Source organism: Perna viridis, chromosome 1 (genome assembly GCF_037379345.1).
Source record: "Perna viridis isolate PV_CMFRI_1.1 ecotype Kerala chromosome 1, ASM3737934v1, whole genome shotgun sequence".
Classification (NCBI taxonomy): Eukaryota; Metazoa; Mollusca; class Bivalvia; order Mytilida; family Mytilidae; genus Perna; species Perna viridis.
Window position 1 is genome coordinate 12,906,235 of NC_142445.1, and position 19,473 is coordinate 12,925,707.

Sequence of the window (19,473 nt, forward strand, 5' to 3'; positions counted from 1 at the left end):
TTAGGCACCTCAGAGCATACTACGTGTACTGGCATATGAATGCATAGACATTGGTGTGGTACTAGCATGCACTTCCTTTGTTTTTCAAAATACATAAAGTGTTTTAGGAGGATCCAGAGTTGTGATTCCCAATCCCCTTATAACAAATCTCCATGTTATATACTTATTTTATGTGAAGCTTCATAAAAATCCCCCAAGTACTTAAGATGGCTGACAATGATGACTGGAGAACAGACATATCAATTCAGATTTACCATGTACAACTTTATTGCACAGGAAAGAAGGTGCCATTTTGACAAGAGATAAACTTTAATTTTTGACACAATTATGTTAGAAAATGAGGTAGGTAAAGATCAAATATTTTTCACTTGGATAATTTTCAATACAGTTTATACTAACAGAAATAGCATTCTGTACATTCCTAGGTTTAAAAATCCATAAAACCACTAATGGTTAGTGAGTACACACCAAAGGTACCATCCATAGAATAACTAATGGTTAGTGAGTACACACCAAAGGTTCCATCCATAGAACAACTAATGGTTAGTGAGTACATACCAAAGGTACCATCCATAGAACAAACTAATGGTTAGTGAGTACACACCAAAGGTACCATCCATAGAATAACTAATGGTTAGTGAGTACACACCAAAGGTACCATCCATAGAATAACTAATGGTTGGTGAGTACACACCAAAGGTACCATCCATAGAATAACTAATGGTTAGTGAGTACACACCAAAGGTTCCATCCATAGAACAACTAATGGTTAGTGAGTACATACCAAAGGTACCATCCATAGAACAAACTAATGGTTAGTGAGTACACAACAAAGGTCCCATACCCATATAAGTAGAGTGTAGATTATCTACAAAACCGAAACTGATTTCCAATATAAAAAAAAAACAAAGTAAAGGGAACAATATCATTCTATGTGAAGTTTGTCAAAACGTTGAATGGTATACTTAAAATATATCCTGACCATTGTTTATCACACTACAATTGAATAGGGGTATAATAATATCTAACATGTTTTAAATGCATATTTAAACCTTTCTATTTGTATCACTGTGTAATGGCATTTCATGTTTTAATGTCTTTTCTCATTCATAAACTATCAAAAGGGAGATAATTCAGTTTCTTTTTTTTTTTTTTTTTGAGCTGTGGTTAGTGTACATGTCCTGTTCTTTTTTCATACTTAATGTGATTTTGCAATGTTTTCACGTCATCAAATCAGTACTGTTAAGGTCCTTTGGTATTTATTTTTGTGGTTTGTCAAAACAATTTGTTTATTGATTTAATCAGTGGGCTTTCAGTTTTATAATTTTTTTAAGGAAATTTCATTTTGTGGTTTGGTAAAACCAGCAAAAAGCCAATAAAATGGGTACCCCTATATTGTTCTTGCACTGTATTTAATATAAGTTATGCACAGGCTACAACTGAGCATTCCTCTAACTCATTTTTGAGGGCCTGTCTGATACCTATTCCTGTTTGACTGAACATCTATTGCCATATTCGGTAATATTTACAAAATGCATATTTTTGTTGTCTTTCTTATATCCAATATAGAAGTTAAAAGTGAACGCTCCCCAAGTAGAAGAGTGCATAAGTAGATATCTAGCAGTATACACAGTTTTTTTCAGTCATATAAGTGATGACTTAAAAGCAAACAATACTCTTATCAAATTTAAGAGTAATTGTTTGTAAGAATCAGGCAAAATGTGAAAAATCTGAAACATGCATGTCAAAGACCTAACCTTATGACAATGTAATATCACTCAAGGATACTTTCTCTGTTTTGAAGATAACACTATTTAATCTCTGCATTATTGGCTTTGCTCAGAAGTTTTTTAATAGAATGTAAGAAAAATGGGGTTTTTGACAGAGTTATCACCCTTGAAATGTTCATTTTCAGTGCATTTCAATGAAATTATAAATCAATGCAGCTACATGATATGGAAAATCTTGTTTTTTTCCCTTGATTCTGATGGTAAAATTACACAATAAAAATGATGGGTTTTTTTCATACCATGTTTTACACACTGCCTGATTCTTACAAGGCTGACACTTAAAAACAACAAACACATGATCATTCTTCACATTTTCCTCCAAAAATTGTACCATTCCTTACATTTTCATGGATAGTTGTACCTGAAAAAATTCAGTCCGAGTTCAGTCCGACTTATAAGCGGGTCAAGATTCCAGAATTTTTGGACTCAGAAGAGGGTTCCAGCTTATAAGTGGATCGACTTATACGCGAGTATATACTATGAGTATGTTGACTAGATTTGCCACAGGGTCAGAGTTTTCAGGACCAAAAGAAATCATGCCAAACAAGATATCCAGCAACACAGCATTGTCTTCATACCTACACTTCTCTCACTTCAGTAGTAAAGAGGTAAGAGAAAACTGTGTGACAACAGCACTAACAATGAAAAATTTAAAGAAGGCACCATCAATATATTTTCTAATATAGATAAATTATTCCATATTTTACACATCAGCAAACATTGACAAGACAGCTACCTCTCAAAGTTATGACTTGAGACTGAGGCACATGTTAGATTTTTTCCACAGTAATTGAATGAAAGAAACAATATATTTTATAAAATTCTTTGAGAAGCAATGCAAGAGTTTATGGGAATAACTTTAAACTATTACACATGGAACACATAAGTGTATTAATCAGAATTTTCCAACAACAGGCATGACAGAGAAGACATAAATAAATTCCTAAGTATTTATTGGATTAGTATCTACATAGTCTGAATTATGTGTGAAGGTGTTGGATGAAATCAGCAGAAACATTTTAACTAGTCTACAACCCTACAGAAAATATTCTCTTTACTTTTTTTGATAAAATATAAATGCCTTTACTAATACATTGATATGGTTAGAGTAAATACTGACTTTGCCATTTAGTAAAAAAAATATGATCAGTCGAAAAAAATAATCTAAACTTGGCAAATTATTTTTTTACATCTAGATTGTCGACACTTAACTTTAAGTAAAATTGGTTATCTTTCTTGGCAAACATCAAGTTGTCTGTTCTACAATATATTTCAAATTGCTTGAAATGAAAGATTTGAGGAAATTACAATTTGTAATGTTTTTGACATTAAATCCTCAAATACTGTAATTCATATTGATTCTAAATGGCAAATACAATAAACTTGTCAAACCTACTCTGACAATCTATCACAATGTCAAAATCTAACAATCAAAGGACAATCTGGTATTAGAAATGAGTTCAAGAACACACCAAAACTGATAACAAAATTGCACAATCATCAAATTATGAAAATTTGAGCTTTTTGGAGTATATATGAGTTTTGAGTATGAAAACAGCAACATTTATAAATTAAATGAACAAGAAATTTTCAAATGAGAAATTTTATTCTGAATTCTTAAAAAAAGCATTTCCCTTGCATGTTTGTCTAAATTGTCCCGAATACTTTTAAAGAACACCTCATATTTATTTTTTCTGAAGCTACAACATGCATTATCTGTTATGATTCTATCAAGCAACAAATACAGCAAAATCTTAACATAAACATAACATATAACCAAAAATAATTATACCAAAGTAACATGGGTACCAGACATATCAACAGCCATAAATTGATAGAAAGAAAAAAAATGTCTTAACCAAGGGCATAGCTTGCATGTATACAAATATTCTAAAACAGACAAATGCCATCATTAGAAACTTCTAAAATATTTATCATGGTAAGCATCCAATTTATGAAGCTCCCAGAAAACAATGGTTTATGAATATTTCTATAATGTATCTATAATTGAAACTGGATAGTGTTGTTTATTACTATATTTCAGATATTGCCTTAAAAAAGATGTTTCACTTCAATTTATAGTAAGCATGAAAGAATATTTTAAATGAGCATCATTTTATCCTGTACACGTGACAACCTAATGCCAACACCAGGCAGTGCAAACAAAAACAATTGAGAGATTCTCATAATTATGTGTTTGAGATTTCTTTCTGAAAATTCACTACTCTAAACCTACAAAACCTACCACTGGGAATTCTATATTATGCATCAGCCAAAGTGGTTATGACAAAATGTTTTTTGCTCATCATAAAAAAATCTCTTACTAGCAATATAAACCAAGACATATAGGAGCAGTCTTTATGAATGAACTTTGACCTAACTTTCAAGAGTTCTTCCATATATGACACAGAAAATAATGTAAAATTTAACGGTTTGGTCCTGGTGAAGTATCAGCATAAATACATCTGAGGTAGAGCCTGTTCACAATAGGAACTCAATGCCTTCTACATTTTACCAAAATAAACCATAATAAAAACTTTCTGATTAGTGTGTAATTGATTATTAATATAAAATTTGGATGCTTATTTAACTTTCCTAGAAAAATTTAAAGCTACCAAATTTATAAAAGGTCACAATCTAGGACATAATTTTTAACTTCAGTACGCATAATCCTAATGATTATAGTTAAAAGAAAGATAATTTCATATCATATCCTAGATTATAACCTTACCCTAACTGGTAAAGGCTCTATACAACTGAATCTTTTTTTTGTAGGTTCTTATATATGTGTTATCAAAAAATAAATCCTCCAGAAAAAGAATTCTTTAAGGCAATCATTAGGTCAAAAGCAGAATAAAATAGTGGTTACACATGGCTGAGGGAATTAAGGTCCTGGAGTTACAAAATTGACAATATATGTATACATGTCTTTTCTTAATTTACAATGGTCTTAAATAATAGGAATGTAAACAATATATATATCGTTGCATGCATGTGAGTAAAAAAGTTATAAATATATCTCAATATTTCACTGTTGGGAATCTCCCACTATAATCCTTATTCATACCATATTTCTAACATTTTAAGACTTCTGTTTTTTTTTTCTTCTTCTTCTTTAAAACTGTTAAAACTATGGTGTTCTGTTTTAAGATTTTTCTCTTTCATCTTGTTTTTTACTGTTTAACAAAATGCATTTGAAGTCCCTTTTACCAATCATATTCCAAAACATAACCAAAATAAGCAACAGCTTTATAGAAGTGAATTAACAAACTATATTCTCCAGCAGTAAAAAAACTGAATCTTCAATTCTATAAGAAAACTACTCAAAATACTTTAAAAGCACTAAATACAAGCTACTACTACCTGCTTATAAAAAAAAAGATAATAAAGTTGTTCCAAAACACCTTTAGATTGAGTAATACTATAACGATATTGCAGAAATATAACCACTACACATAATACAAGTTTTTTAAAAATCCTTAAGTGCATTGAACAAAAATTTTACAAGACTGACAAAATTTGACACAAAAACATAAATAAAAATGCAGACACAAAAATTTCAAAACAATCATTTAAATTTTCTGCTTTTCTAGCTACTAAATAGAACTTCAGATAAATCTATGCCTAAAGAAAATGTAACTAATGAAGTTTAAGTTAAACAAAATCTCTGCTTTCAAATTAAACCTAACATTGTTCTTTAAGTTAATGTCTGACCACGACAACAGGGCATCTAGCATGCTGGACGACATAATCACTGACACTTCCTAAGAAGGTACGACGGATCTTTCCTAAACCTCTTGTTCCCATGATGATAAGGTTGGCGCTTTGTTTCTCAGCCTCAGCGATGATGGCTTCTCCGGGTTTCTTGCCAGTAATCACAAAGGCCTCTCCCTTAATCTGCAAAACATTCAAGACATATATCATTTTACAATTTTAACAGTTACCATATACTGTAAACATATTCATTTTCACAGGTGCTAATTTTTCACAGATTCTGTCAAGTTAACATATTCACATCTATTAATTTTCACAGTTTCAAAAAAAATTAGCATTACAGTGTTAAAATTCAAATTTGCAGGTACTGTATGCAAAATATTTAAACAGACTTAATTGACTGATTGAGCATGTGGTTTTAGTTTTAACTAGACATTTACACACATGCTAAAAGATTACACAAAAATTGAAAAGAATGTAACAGAAATATAAATAAAAAGTTCAAAACCACTTCTTAAAATTTACAACACATATCAGTACATTGTATTGTACCAAAAAAATAAACAGAAAATTTGACGAGACACATAATATTTTTAAGATTAAGACATGGCATTCTACCTTGACCTGTAAATAAGCAGCATACCTACTGAGCCATTCAAGAATTGTACTATATATACAAAAGCATGTTATGCCAGTTAAAGCAGCTTTACAGGAAAATTTTGTGCCAGTCAAAAATGATATTAACATAAAACTCACTATAAAAAAAAACAATGATTTTAACACATTTATTATTTATTTCAATAAGTGACTACTACTATGAAGCCTGTTAAGACTCTATATGACAGACATTTTAACATGTTTCACAGTTATTACAGCCATATTGGATAGGCAACTAATATTCAAAAGTTGAGAAAAAATTGCTTACCTTTATATAAAAAATCATGGGAAAACATGGAAACAAAATGAAATTGAATTTCATATGTTGTCCCACATTTTTTTATTTTTCCTACTCCTACTCAATATAACTACAATAACAGTGAAATGGTCTATTATAGAACTGCTGATTTTTCTATTACGATTCCCTGCTAATTGTAAACAAGACAAATTATAGGTCTAAGACATGTAACTTGCTTTCATAATGATGAATTTCAACTTTTAAAATATTTGAACCTTACACCAGGAAATTCCTTTAATATATGTAAAGTGAGCCTGTAATGGAATTAAGTCCTCATAATATTGGAAGGCTTTTACATTTACTTATATTAATCCCCCTCTATTTCCCCTTTTGACTGTCAAACAAAATGTTGTGGGGTAATCTTTGGCATCATAGCAGATGAAAAGAATTCATGGTTTAAAGTTGAGTGAATTAGCATTTTTAAACACAGCATATAAGACAAGCAGAAGTTGGTCTGTAATTGAAAATTGCAAATTAAAGCAGAAAAGAAGAAAAACTGTAAGGTTGCTGTATTGTCATTACATTGTGTATTAGAGAAGTAAATAAAACAGGTTTCTTTCAAATGTAAGAAAGAGGCGATGCAATTAATTCTTTAAGCAGGATTCTCTAGTACTGAAAAAAGAGTACCAGTACTTGTTGTGCAAAATGTGACAAGGTTCAACTTCTTTTTGAATATATCCTGGTAGTAATTAAATGTTCACTGTATCCATGACAACAGATAACTAATAAAGGGAGACAAAAAGGGCACCTACATAATGTTTTTACTCCACAAAAATTAGTATCAATACTTCGTATCTATATTTTTTCCTGTTGAGGCTGAGGAGGTAAATAAAATAAAAACTTGAGTGTACTATAAGCAGTTTTCTTTAAAATTCCATGAATAATTCAAGTGAGGGTTACTAATGTGTACATAAAATAAGAGGCCCAAAAGACAAAAATAGCAGCCAATGAGGATCTGAACATTATAATGATCATTTGATAAATCATGTTTATTTCCTTTTTATGGTGTTGAAGAAAACAAAGACAACAAATCTGATCTCTAAATAAATAAGAAGTTTCCTTCTACTAATTACAGATGCCATACATGTATACAGCAAATCTGTCCTTCTTAGGGCAATAAATCCCTTAATGAATCCTCACTCACTTCATTTTCATGAAACAATTGATTGCTCTTTGTAAAAAGGATCATATTACAAAAAATAAAAACAGAAATTTGACCATTAAATGACAATGGCTTCTTTTTTTTCTGGGGGGGGGGGGGTGGGAGTGGAGGGGGTAGTCAAAACACATTGACATTTGAAACAATTTCTATCTATAACCAAAATATATATGCAATAAATAATGGACAGTAGTAGCTCCCTTAAGGGGCAGTCTGACTACTTCCAACATAAAATAAAGAAAAAATTTATTGTTCAGGTCATAAGTATCATTTAACAATTCCTGACTACTGGTACTAATACATATATAGTTTTTATGCTATAATGCAAAAACAATATAAATTTTTATCTTTTCAAAGCCAATACCTCATATAAGGACTTGTCCTACAATAATGACCAAAACGAGACTTTAGAAGGTCGTAAGGATCTATTCTTTAAAAACAATTTTCATTACAAATGCATGCATTTTTGAGACAAAAGCTTAAAACAGCATTAGTTATCTGTTTTTGCCTTTCAAGGGGAAAAACTCATTTAATGACTTGTCATACAAATCTTGATTGCAAAGAAGAATGTCACATTCCTTTTTTTATGCCTACTCAAGGTATAAAGCAAAACTACAAGAAGTTGATTCATCCAATGTTTTAAAACAGTTGTCAAAGCCATGTTTTTCATAAAAAAAAAAAAAACAACAAGAAATGGCACTTCTTATCTATAATAAAGTTATAATAAATCAGTTTGGCACTGGTACTCATGGGTAGTGCATTCAAAGAATATATGTGTACCACCTTCATGTTCAGTTGTAACTATTCTTGTAATATTAACTACAACTTGCAACCTTGTCCATTATTTGCATTTATTAATTTCACCAGTACAATTTAAAGTCACTAAAGAGCGTTAAGATCTTCAGCAAAAACTGTTACCCTGAATGACTCATCTCCTGGGCCCTATTTCATTAACAAAAAAAATAACATCAAAAATCAGAAATACTACAAAATAGAAAACTCAAATCATTATATAAAGTATATTTGATTGTGTGATGTTTTTTAAGGTTTTACAAGGTATTTTTTGAATTTGGAATTATTTTGGTTTTAGAAAATTAGTAAAAATAATTTGTTAAAACTAACCCTTACTAAGGGGGGTAAGTCATGCCATGACGACTAAGGAGCAATCGGCAAACCTCGGGTGACTCCGCTACTCTACCTCAATCCCTCGGATGTGATACCGGACTTGATATGTGTCTATGCGCTACATTTATTCGCCAGAAGTTGACCGTGTCACCTATGACCATTAGAAATATGGCTCGCTTGACCTAGCCATAGGGTGTATGATACGCTCTATCAATAAGACATACATATCCGTAAAAATAGAATTAAAAAAGTTAAGTTAATTATCTTAGAAAACAACGTTTATATTTATAAGCACACATTTTCCAATTTCAAATCCATATTACGGGCGCATCCATCTTTAAATGAACATTAAATACCTCTACATAGAAGGTTTCCGAAAGTAGTTCCAATGGCAGCTGACGTAATACAGACGAGGTATGAGGAAGGTACGGACTCTGCCGAAGTTGCGACGAGTGGACTAAGGAGATTCCTTAGTTTTCTCCCTTTTTGGTATCTAAATAATTGTATCCAGTAGCCATGCCATCATGTATAACCCCCTTTGAAGGACTAAGTTTTACAAATAATTTATTACATACACATGTAGTTTCTAAAATCAAAATGGATTCCAAACTCAAATAATATATTTTTATTTTATGATTAAGTGGTCTGTTTTTTTTAAAATACCACATTTGTATTCGAATGATAGCTATAAAAACTTAAATTACTATGAATTTCAAAACTCCTAGAATCAAACAAATTTTCCTTATGACAGAAATAAATAATCATAATGTAAAGTTTTCATGAGGTGTAAATACATGTGCCCAACTAATACCTCTATACCCTTTGAATGAGAAGTTATTCTGAACATATTATTTCAACATGGGCTTTCATCAAGGGTTTTGAAAGGAAAACCTTTTTTTTCAATGACCTAAAACCTTTCTTTCAACTGCTGGTTTTAGTTGAAAATAAGTCAGGTATCATATGTACCTACATCATGGCATCATGTCGACATGCACCGTACATTTAATGTGAACTTTTGAAGAATCAATTCAGACCTTTGTTCAAGCATGTGGAATTACAAATTTCTAATTACATAGATTATATGTTAATTGTAGAACTTCCCATGTTAATGAATGAATCTTGAGTAAATATCATACTAACATTATACTGTCTGTGATCCATTTTTTAAATGAAAGAAACCAATCGCCCAGAACATCAATCAATTTCACAAGACTTTAGAAGTTGTTAATATAATGAAGACCTCAGAAAAGTACGGGAGAATATGTTTAACTCCTGCTATTAGACCAAACTTACAATGTTGTTACAAGACAAATGGAGTCAATGAAGTCATTAGAAAAGAAATATCCAGTTCTTAAACATGAAGAAATTTCTGTGACGTAACAATGTATATAGCCTCAACCCTTAGATTACTTTCTGAGCAACCAAGTTATTGTATGAGATAAGTCTAATACCTTTCCTCTGAGTTTATCTACAAAGCTGCTCTTCAGTTGGTCAACTTTCTCTTGCTGTTCTTTAACTTGTTGTGTGATCTGCTGTATTTGCTTCTCATCATAGTTCAGTCCTGTGATAAGAAACCAAACTATAACAAGTATGTACATTATTTACAGGTACATGCAATCCATTTTCGTTATTCACATGCAAAACTTATTTGAGCAGTGTTCAAGGGCATATCCAGAAGTTTATAAAAGAGATAGTTCTAGGCAATCAAATGTTCATTTTTGCCCAATTTGAACAAATTTAACAAAACTGAAAACACATTGGGGCTTCCTAAACACTTCCCCTGGATTCACTACAGTTGTTGTCAATGTAAGTATCAGTAGCTTTAAATGAAATTCTGGCTGTGGAAATATACATGTAGCTCTTTGTGGTCTCTTTGGCAAACTTGAAAAGGTGAGATACCATCATTACTCATTACTAAAAGAACAATAAAAAGCTACAATTCTGTAGCTAGCTACTGAATTCCACATAAATCTTCTTCCTTTTACAAAAATATGAAGATAACATGTAACACAATAAAAAATTCAAACAATAGCTAGGACTTGTAGGACAAGGATTTTATCAGGAACATAGGAATAGTCAAACAGGATATTAAATATTAATGTTTGTAGAAATCGGGAAAAATGATAATAATTGGAAGTACATTTTTACTGTTTCCTTCTGTGCCAGCCTGGTAGCAATACAATCAGTATATTTACATCTTGTTGTGATTATGCATGAACAGTTCAGGAAAGAGCTCATAAATTGTTCAAATGTAATTTTTTTTCTTAGCTATATTAAAACTGAACAGCCTTTTTCCAAGGTGCTGTGTCATGAAATTAATAACAATAAAAACAATTTTGAAGTAGGGTTATCTAAAGTTATCATTTTGTAAACCCTCCAGATATGATTCTTTATATTACTTCCTCTCCTATTAAAGATCAATTCTTTAAGAGAGAATCCATTATACAGGTACACTGAAGTGAATGGATGTTATGAGGGGAATCTTGATATTTGTTCTCCCACCATTCAAGAGCTTTAATTTTCTCTAAGAAGCTGTTGTCACGAATAGTAATATAGACTTTCCTTCTTTTTATTATTCCATTTGATTATTGCCTAGAGCTAGCCTATTACATTTAATTATTGCCTAGAGTTAGCCTATCACATTTGATTATTGCCTAGAGCTAGCCTATCACATGATTATTGCCTAGAGCTAGCCTATCACATGTGATAATTGCCTAGAGCTAGCCTATCACTTTTGATTATTGCCTAGAGCTATCCTATCACATTTAATTATTGCCTAGAGCTAGCCTATCACATTTGATTATTGCCTACAGCTATCCTATCACATTTAATTATTGCCTAGAGCTAGCCTATCACTTTTGATTTTTGCCTAGAGCTATCCTATCACTTTGGTCATTTTGTTTTTACCATTTTCATATTTTCACAAAACTAATTACAAAGCCTAGTAGATTTTGAATATTTCTATTTTAACTATATATAGTTCAACCACTTTTTGTATTCTTTAGGCCTCTACCCCTTCCACCTAATATACCATTAGAAAAACTTTCTTTTTATAAGTATTTTTATTATATTCATTTTGTACAGTATACACCCAAATACTCTAAACTTTTTTTACTCCATACAGATGTTTGTCAAATGTAAATCAACAGTTTACACCCACAGCTAAAAAGATGTGAAAACATAAATAAGGTGTGAATTGGTTCACACTTACAATATAGAACTACCAATTCTTATATCTGAGTTTTCCTTTGTTTTCTTTTATGGTAATCAATATTTAACTGGGTAAAAATGTATTGCTTTATGAAATGTGTTATAACTGTATTACAAATCTAGATACTATCTGATAAAGCTGTAGCTCAAAACCAATTTGGGGCTAAAAAGCCTGAATTACTCATATGGCATCATATATTTTAAATGAACCAATAAGAGTAAACATATTTGGAAACAATATTAGTACAATTTTCATCTAATTGATAAAGTTGTAGCCATTAACTTCAAATGTTTACAGCATCTATCTTCATGGGAGTTACAAAATGTAAAACCAATATTGACAGAAAAATAGAGGCCTCAGATGTACAGCATCACTCACTTCTTTACATTAAAAATATGTGAGTTATGAGCCAAAAAGTGCAAAAAGGCAAAAACTATTAAAAAGAGACATATTACAATACAATCAAAAGACTGTGCATGAACCCTAAGTTCTACTTACTGCTTTAGCAGCCACATACAATTTTGAAACCAACATATCCTGAAGAGGATTGTGATGAAAGACGAACTACAATATAGCTATGGTTTAAGATAAGATTTATGTAAATTGTAAACAGATATTTGGTTGACAACAATGGAGTAAAGTGATGGCATAAGATCGCATAGACCTTTCTCCTGGGGAGCTAGCAGGTATCATTGAATATTTACTGTCTCTTCTAATCTAATGGTTACATCCAGTGATTTTTATAGCCCTTGTCATTTTTGTCATTGAGAAAGACTTCAGAAAGACAAAATTAATCTAGTCTCATTTCGTCACCTGAAATCTGTGATTGTACAAATTCTCCAACATATGATTTGGGCTTCTGGATCAGAAAGTTTATTGTGAAGACTGGACTTGCAGTGACTAATCTCCCAAAAAACAGTAACAGACCAATGCTAATCATTGTTGGATTGTCTATCTTACCAAAGCCAAGGTCTATATTGTACTCAGCACAATGGACTACTCTAACATCATCTGAGTCTCTCGCCATATTATTAAGGTACCCTGTAAGCAAAAATAGAAATTCTGTGTAATTAACAATAAAATTACAGAACAATTCATGAAAACAAGCAATAAGTTTGTCAAAAAAAAATGGAAATCAACGAAAATATAAGAGACCTTCTTTTTTCTATCAAAACACACGGATGAATGGACACTCTGTATATCATAATATATCAGTCAAAAGATGGGACAGAAACTTTTGCATTCATCATGTAAACATTGCTTACAGAGTTAAGAAAAAAAATGTCAAAACCAGTGAAAATTATTTTATTTCTCAAACATAAAAAAAACAACTTTAAAGACATACAAGTGGATAGATCTTGTCTAAGTTGAGATTTTGACTTGTGATTGAGCAATAAAGTCACATATAACATCTCATTACAATCCCAGGTATCTGCCTGCACTGTACATATCACTGATCTATAAAATGTTTATATATACATATGTACCATTACACAAAGGTTAGATTTAAAAAGAAGTATTTGACCTTGTCTTTGAAGTTATAGATCTATGTCTTGTTCCCTTAACCCTATTGTTGAATGGATAAAGTTAGTACTAGCAAATTCTAAAACATAAAAACACTAAATAATAAATGTTTAACAGGCTTCTAAAACTGTTATAATAACTAACAGATCTATAAACCTCTAGGTCTTGGCTTTACGAAATTACAAAAAGAAACAGAAAAAATTATATAATGTATTACCATGAGAATCACACAATTATGAAAATCTTGCTGGAAAACTGAGTCAGACTTATGCAAATTGTGGAAGACTCACCTACTTTATAAATATAGAACATTTATCCAGTGTCTTTCTTTTCTAAAATCTATGGCCCTTAGGCAAAAATAAAAAATATCTTAGATTCTCATCCCCTCCCAGAAAATTTTATTTTGATTTTTTTCCAAATTAAGGTCAATTTCTTTCAAATTGACAGCATTTTTCACATTAATTGATAAAAAAATTTTAAAATAAAATTTGACCATCCACCCCTAATTTTGAAAATGTTTGGTAAGTCCAGGATTTTTTTATGATGGTCTTAACACTTCAACTTTCTTCATTAACAGTAACTTATTACAGAGAGAGGTTATTGACAAAGTATGGAGAAATTTGTTCAATGAAGGTGCATCTTACTCCCACCCTGAGTACAGGCCCTTATAAATCATGTAAAGATGAGGGCCAGGTCATGCAAAAGAATGTTTATACTTTACAATATTATTGTATGTGTACTAAAGACAGCTTTCATTTATCATTTCATTTGTTATACTGGATGTTTCAAGATCATTTCTCATAGTAACATTCCAGGCTATCCAGTACATGAATTAATATAAGCTGTCCACAAGTGTGATGGTCAGATCATGTACCAGGACATGTATGATTGAAAATAGCCTTAATAAAGGTACTATATTAATGAACATACATGTAAAATATGTTATGGTGAATGACCTGATACTTTTGCCACCACTTCTTCTAAACAAATTAATTAAAGGCAGATGGCCTACATTTGTATCAATGACCTTCAGGTCATTCCCTCTATTGAGTCTTTATAGGTACATTTTGTACTTTAATTTTTATATACATCAAAATTAGTAGAATGCATATAACCCAGACAGTCAATACATACATGTATATCATTTTAATTGTTAATAGATATGTTGTATGGAGTAGTGGTTTACAAAGGTGCAATAAAAGTTGGTCATTTGATGTGCTACATGTATTTCTTCTCACAACATGGATGAATGTTAATGATGATGTTGTTTTTAATGTCTATGTCTACTCTTGTCTCTCGTACAAATATTTAACTATTTGTCCAGTGTTTACAGCCTTTAGGCTTGTAACAGATGCAATTGCCCCTTTTTTCAGAAATTTAGACAAAAACCACCCAGTCTAGTTTGTTGAAGGGCTGACTGAATTTAATTCAGAACTGGTAGAAAGGTTGATGCATTTAAAAACTCTGGAACATTGTGTATTTATATTGATCAACAGATATAGCAGGTTTGTACCAGATTTTACCAGTCGATTTCCACTAGTTGTTATGAAGGACCTTAACTGGTATATATTTCATGAAAGTTCCCGTAAAATCAAACTTCCCTTTTAGATGTACATCTCATGTATCAGAATGGTGCTTATGCATATTTCCTAAGAAGGCTACGTGTGCATATATAAGTATATCTTCCTTGCATGATCACCTAAAATTCTAAGTTCTCAACAACATTCAATGTGCATTGCACTAAATAGTTCTCTAATTAAATAGATATTAAATAATAGACCAAAGACATGCGATAAAACATGCAATTATATACAAACATGACTAATTAAAGCATAAATTAAACTGCTTTCTGATTTTTTTACACAGACACAACTAATTGAAGACAAAAATACATCATTTGAAGAAAGGAAATGAGGCTATTGGATTTTCCTCGTGGATATTGTTCATGGAAGTATACAGAAGAAGGCTTTTTGCAGCACTGATTACTAGGGATATTACTAAGCCCCATATGTTCGCACTGAAATCAAGGCATATGTTTACATGTAAACTGATTATCTTCAAAATTAGATTATGAGTGCAATCTTTAATATAGGACACGAAGGTTACAAACCAAAATTTTACATATACATAACAAATAACAAACTACACATAAGCCACCATTTCTCAAGATCTTCCATTTAAATACACTGAAAATTCATATACATGTACACATTCATTTGTATATTTACTTTCAATTATTTAGGAATTATTTGAAAAGTCCCATATCATTGCTTTTTTTAGTTCAGCTAAGACAGGTATACATTAAGGATTGTACAAGTAACCATCTTCAACCACAATGAGTAATTTCTCTCATTATTATAATGACAGGGACAAGAGTAGGACATTATAACACATCAATGACAACTAGGTCACCTTCAGGGTTCACACCTGTAGTACAAATGTAATATTTATGCTATGTACAGGTAAAACAGGTAGTTCTGTTACAGCTGAACCTGTCATAATACAACCTGTGATGAAATGCAATTCCCACTGAAATTGACAATCATCTGGTTTAGAGAGGCTTAATTGTTTGAGAGTATTTTATTCTGGTCATGAAGATGTCAGTTTTGTTTGGACATACAAATACATGAAGGTTTAAGTAAGGGTCACTCGTTACACAAGCTCTCACTATAGTAAAATATTTTATCATCATAAACAAAGTGATGTAAATTCTTGATGTGTATGAATGGAAATGAGAAAATTCCCCTAAGTTACTAAGCAAAAAAGTTGGTACAACTTTATTTTTGACACAAAATGTTTACTGAGTGGCATTAAAAGATAAATGATGCACAGGATAAATGAGGTTTTTTGGTAATTAAACCAGTACATTTTAAACAGTAATACTTGTAGGATTTAAAAGAGATGTTTCCTTCTGTACTTTGACCCTTGTCAATTTTGTTTAATTGTTAATTTTTCAATAAAAAGTAATATCCTGGTTTGTGCACCAAATAGATTGTGTGCACTCAATCTAAAAATAGTGAGAACCAAAGTTACTGTCAAGAGAGGAAGGTCCTGAACTTTTCAAAGTTAGAAATCTATGGTCTACAGGTACATGTACTTAAAGTAAACAATGATACATGTAAGTCCTCAATTACCAACGAAAAGGGTTGATGGTCAAGGATCTAGGTTAATGAAAATTTAAAGCTCCTAGATGTAGGTCAGAAATCAAATGCATGGACCTTGGACCACCACTAAATTGAACACCTTGAAAATACTTTTTCCCTTTTTCTACTCATAAGTGAGGTGGTGTTTTTTAAATGCTTAGTTTTTTTTCACACAATTTTAGCTGTATCCGTTTCTTTTTTTAAAATCATTAGTGCTATTAGTGCCCAAAAATGGATACTACCGGTATATGTATATTGTTACTTTGCACTAGATTCAATAACTTTAACATCCTGTCAGACTTAACCACCATAATCTTCATGTGTACTATATACATACTTAACATGTAGGACTGCAACTTAAAACCAGTGTTTTATCCTCCTCTAAATATCAAAAAAAAAATTCCATAAAAAATCTTGAATAAAACCAATTACATGTAAGTCTGCAAATACTAAGTATTCCATAGAACTTATCTCAGACACATGCCAACAACTCATCTATTTTTCAGAAGTATGAAGATAGTAAGGTAAACTATTAGCTATCCAGTAAATAATAAAGAACAATTAATGAGACACAGAAAGTTTGGTTCATGTTTCAGGCAACGATTAGGGGAATTTAGTGGTTATAAAAATTTTTTTTTCCTATTTGTTATCTTTTCTTTTCTATACACATAGGATTTTTATAACAAAACCAATAATCTACAGACATATAGTCAATATTTATGTCCATATTCATTTACATGTAACAAACCTCTTTAACCTTAATAACACTAGGAATGTGGGTTAACCCATTGATAAAAACATGTAAACATCAATAAAGATTGTAGATATGGCCATAATGTACCTAGACTCAGCAACAGAAATAATTAATGCTACAAGTGTTCAACATCACCTAAGTAGCTCTTCATGTCAACAAAACTGTTGGTGGAGCACAGTGCATCATTCTTTTTCTCAGTTATTTACAAAAGATAAGGAGGTATCAAATATGAATGATTTATCAAGTTTTATTGCAATTTACTTGTTCTGATATGGATGAAACAAGAAACAGCATCAAAATATTTCAATAATTTTTAAGATCCTACAACTCTTCCATGGGTTATACATTAAGTACATATTTAACATGTACATGTAGCATAATTAGTCTAATTTAAATTAATGTAGGTGTAAGTAAGCAGGAATAAAGTGCCTAGAAAATACACTTAATATTGCTAATTATTTTAAGAATATTGGTTAAATCATATTCTTCACTACTTTCTTATCAATTTATGTTTGTATATTTCCCATAACAAACCTGTAGAAGTTCTTGTTTAAAATAATCATGTCATTTCTATATTACAGTGTAGTCATGTTACTTTATCATTCTACAAGATGATAAATTTTGTGATGTACACCATGAAAGATTCCTGGACAGATCAACCATACAGCATTTCTTGGCCATGTCAATTCATAATAGTAGTCATGATTGGGTATATTTTACATGAAATTTGACAATTATGCAGGTCATAAAAGGTCTTTCACAATAAAAAAAATACAACTGAAAAATGGGTTAGATACTAAATTGCACATAACCAACATGATGTTAAGGTACATTTACATGTAAGTGTTCACATAATTAGCAAAAACTTATACAAAACTCATATGTCCAAAAAATCCCTAACAGGATACTTAAAATAAGGCTTTTGAAAAAAATAATTATTCTGAAAACTCGACAATGATGTACATTGTACAAAGCATACATTTCATTCTAAAGATAAATCTACTTTCAAATACATGTAGTGAAAATGTTCTTCTGGAATAGCTTTACAATATCTAAACACTGTTACCATAAAATATTCATTTATCATTTCAAATAAGTGTTTAAATAGCGGTTACCTCTGCTATATGGTGTTAAAAATGTATATATATGTACATTTCGTATGTGAAAGGTGAAATACATTATGTATGCTTGTTGAAATCGAACTTGTGATTTTTTATAACACAATCCTCACAAGAATGAGCTTTTTAAAACCTATTACACACACAAAGTGTTTATATTTTTGTTATATTTGTAAGAATGACCTAGATAATATTAAAGGTTCATGTACATGTAATTGAACAAAAAAATCTTACTTCCATGTTTAGAATGTTCAAGAAATTAGTAGAAGTGTAAAAAACCTTTTTTTCAATTTCAGAAACTTTATACCTTAATAAACAATATTATTTTTATAATGACAAATGGAACTTAGTCATTTGACAAAATCACAATGTCAGATAAAATGAATACACATGTTGGTGAATTGCAAAATGCCCCAAGCGTTGAACAATGTTCAATACTTATACTACAATCAATAACTTACAGTCGAAAGCTTCATCAGAATGTTTACTGGCATCAACGGCTATCATTACAATTCTTGAGCTTCCTTCGGCCATTTTTATGTGAACTTTGACGAAAAAAAATATAATAAGTGAAACAAACTTGCTTAGCGAATGGAGGTCACGACCCTATTGGTGCGTTTAAAACATGAATGAGTTTCGGTACGGCTTTGAATGATATCCGGATATTGTACTATGATACGTAGAACATGACATAAGTTATACGTCACGTAACATGAACGTAAATTTGATTAATTAATAAAGTGTTGCTTTGTTCTAAATTATTCAACCTCGCTCCCTTTCTTAATTCTGAAAGTTGATTACTATGATAAGAAAAATGTATTTTGTGTCTGATAGTCTTCACTGAAGAATTCGAGCAGACCTTTGCATTTTGGTTTTCCGTAGATCACCATTTCTTTATTTTTGCCTATAGTTGCCTATTCTTTCTCAAATATGACCTTGGATATACGTACTTTATAATTTCATATAAAAAATATCCGTTA

The 19,473-nt window shown here is 30.9% G+C and overlaps 1 protein-coding gene across 5 annotated transcripts; it reads right to left on the reverse strand.

The window, feature by feature from the left end:
- Nucleotides 1-2,726: 2,726 nt before the first annotated feature.
- On the reverse strand, nt 2,727-19,035 carry LOC148627310 (uncharacterized). 5 transcript variants are annotated; one of them, XM_088571276.1, is made up of 6 exons: nt 18,955-19,035; nt 12,915-12,995; nt 10,195-10,304; nt 8,537-8,560; nt 7,983-8,000; nt 2,727-5,687 (listed from the first exon to the last, which is right to left on the reverse strand). In XM_088571276.1, exons 1-6 carry the CDS (start codon nt 19,025-19,027, stop codon nt 5,493-5,495), a joined length of 501 nt encoding a protein of 166 aa, XP_088427402.1. In that variant the 5' UTR covers nt 19,028-19,035; the 3' UTR covers nt 2,727-5,492. The 5 variants fall into 5 exon arrangements, with proteins under 5 accessions (XP_088427402.1, XP_088427406.1, XP_088427403.1 ...); XM_088571280.1 differs by having other exon boundaries at nt 16,959-19,035; XM_088571277.1 differs by lacking the exon at nt 7,983-8,000.
- Between the last annotated feature and the right edge of the window lie 438 nt (nt 19,036-19,473).

Excerpts from the sequence above, each read along its gene's own strand:
- LOC148627310 (XM_088571276.1), bottom strand. The coding sequence starts at position 19,027 with ATGGCCGAAGGAAGCTCAAGAATTGTAATGATAGCCGTTGATGCCAGT. Across the intron at positions 12,996-18,954 it reads TTCTGATGAAGCTTTCGACT|GGTACCTTAATAATATGGCG; the intron begins GTAAGTTATTGA and ends TTTTGCTTACAG. Across the intron at positions 10,305-12,914 it reads CAATATAGACCTTGGCTTTG|GACTGAACTATGATGAGAAG; the intron begins GTAAGATAGACA and ends TTCTTATCACAG.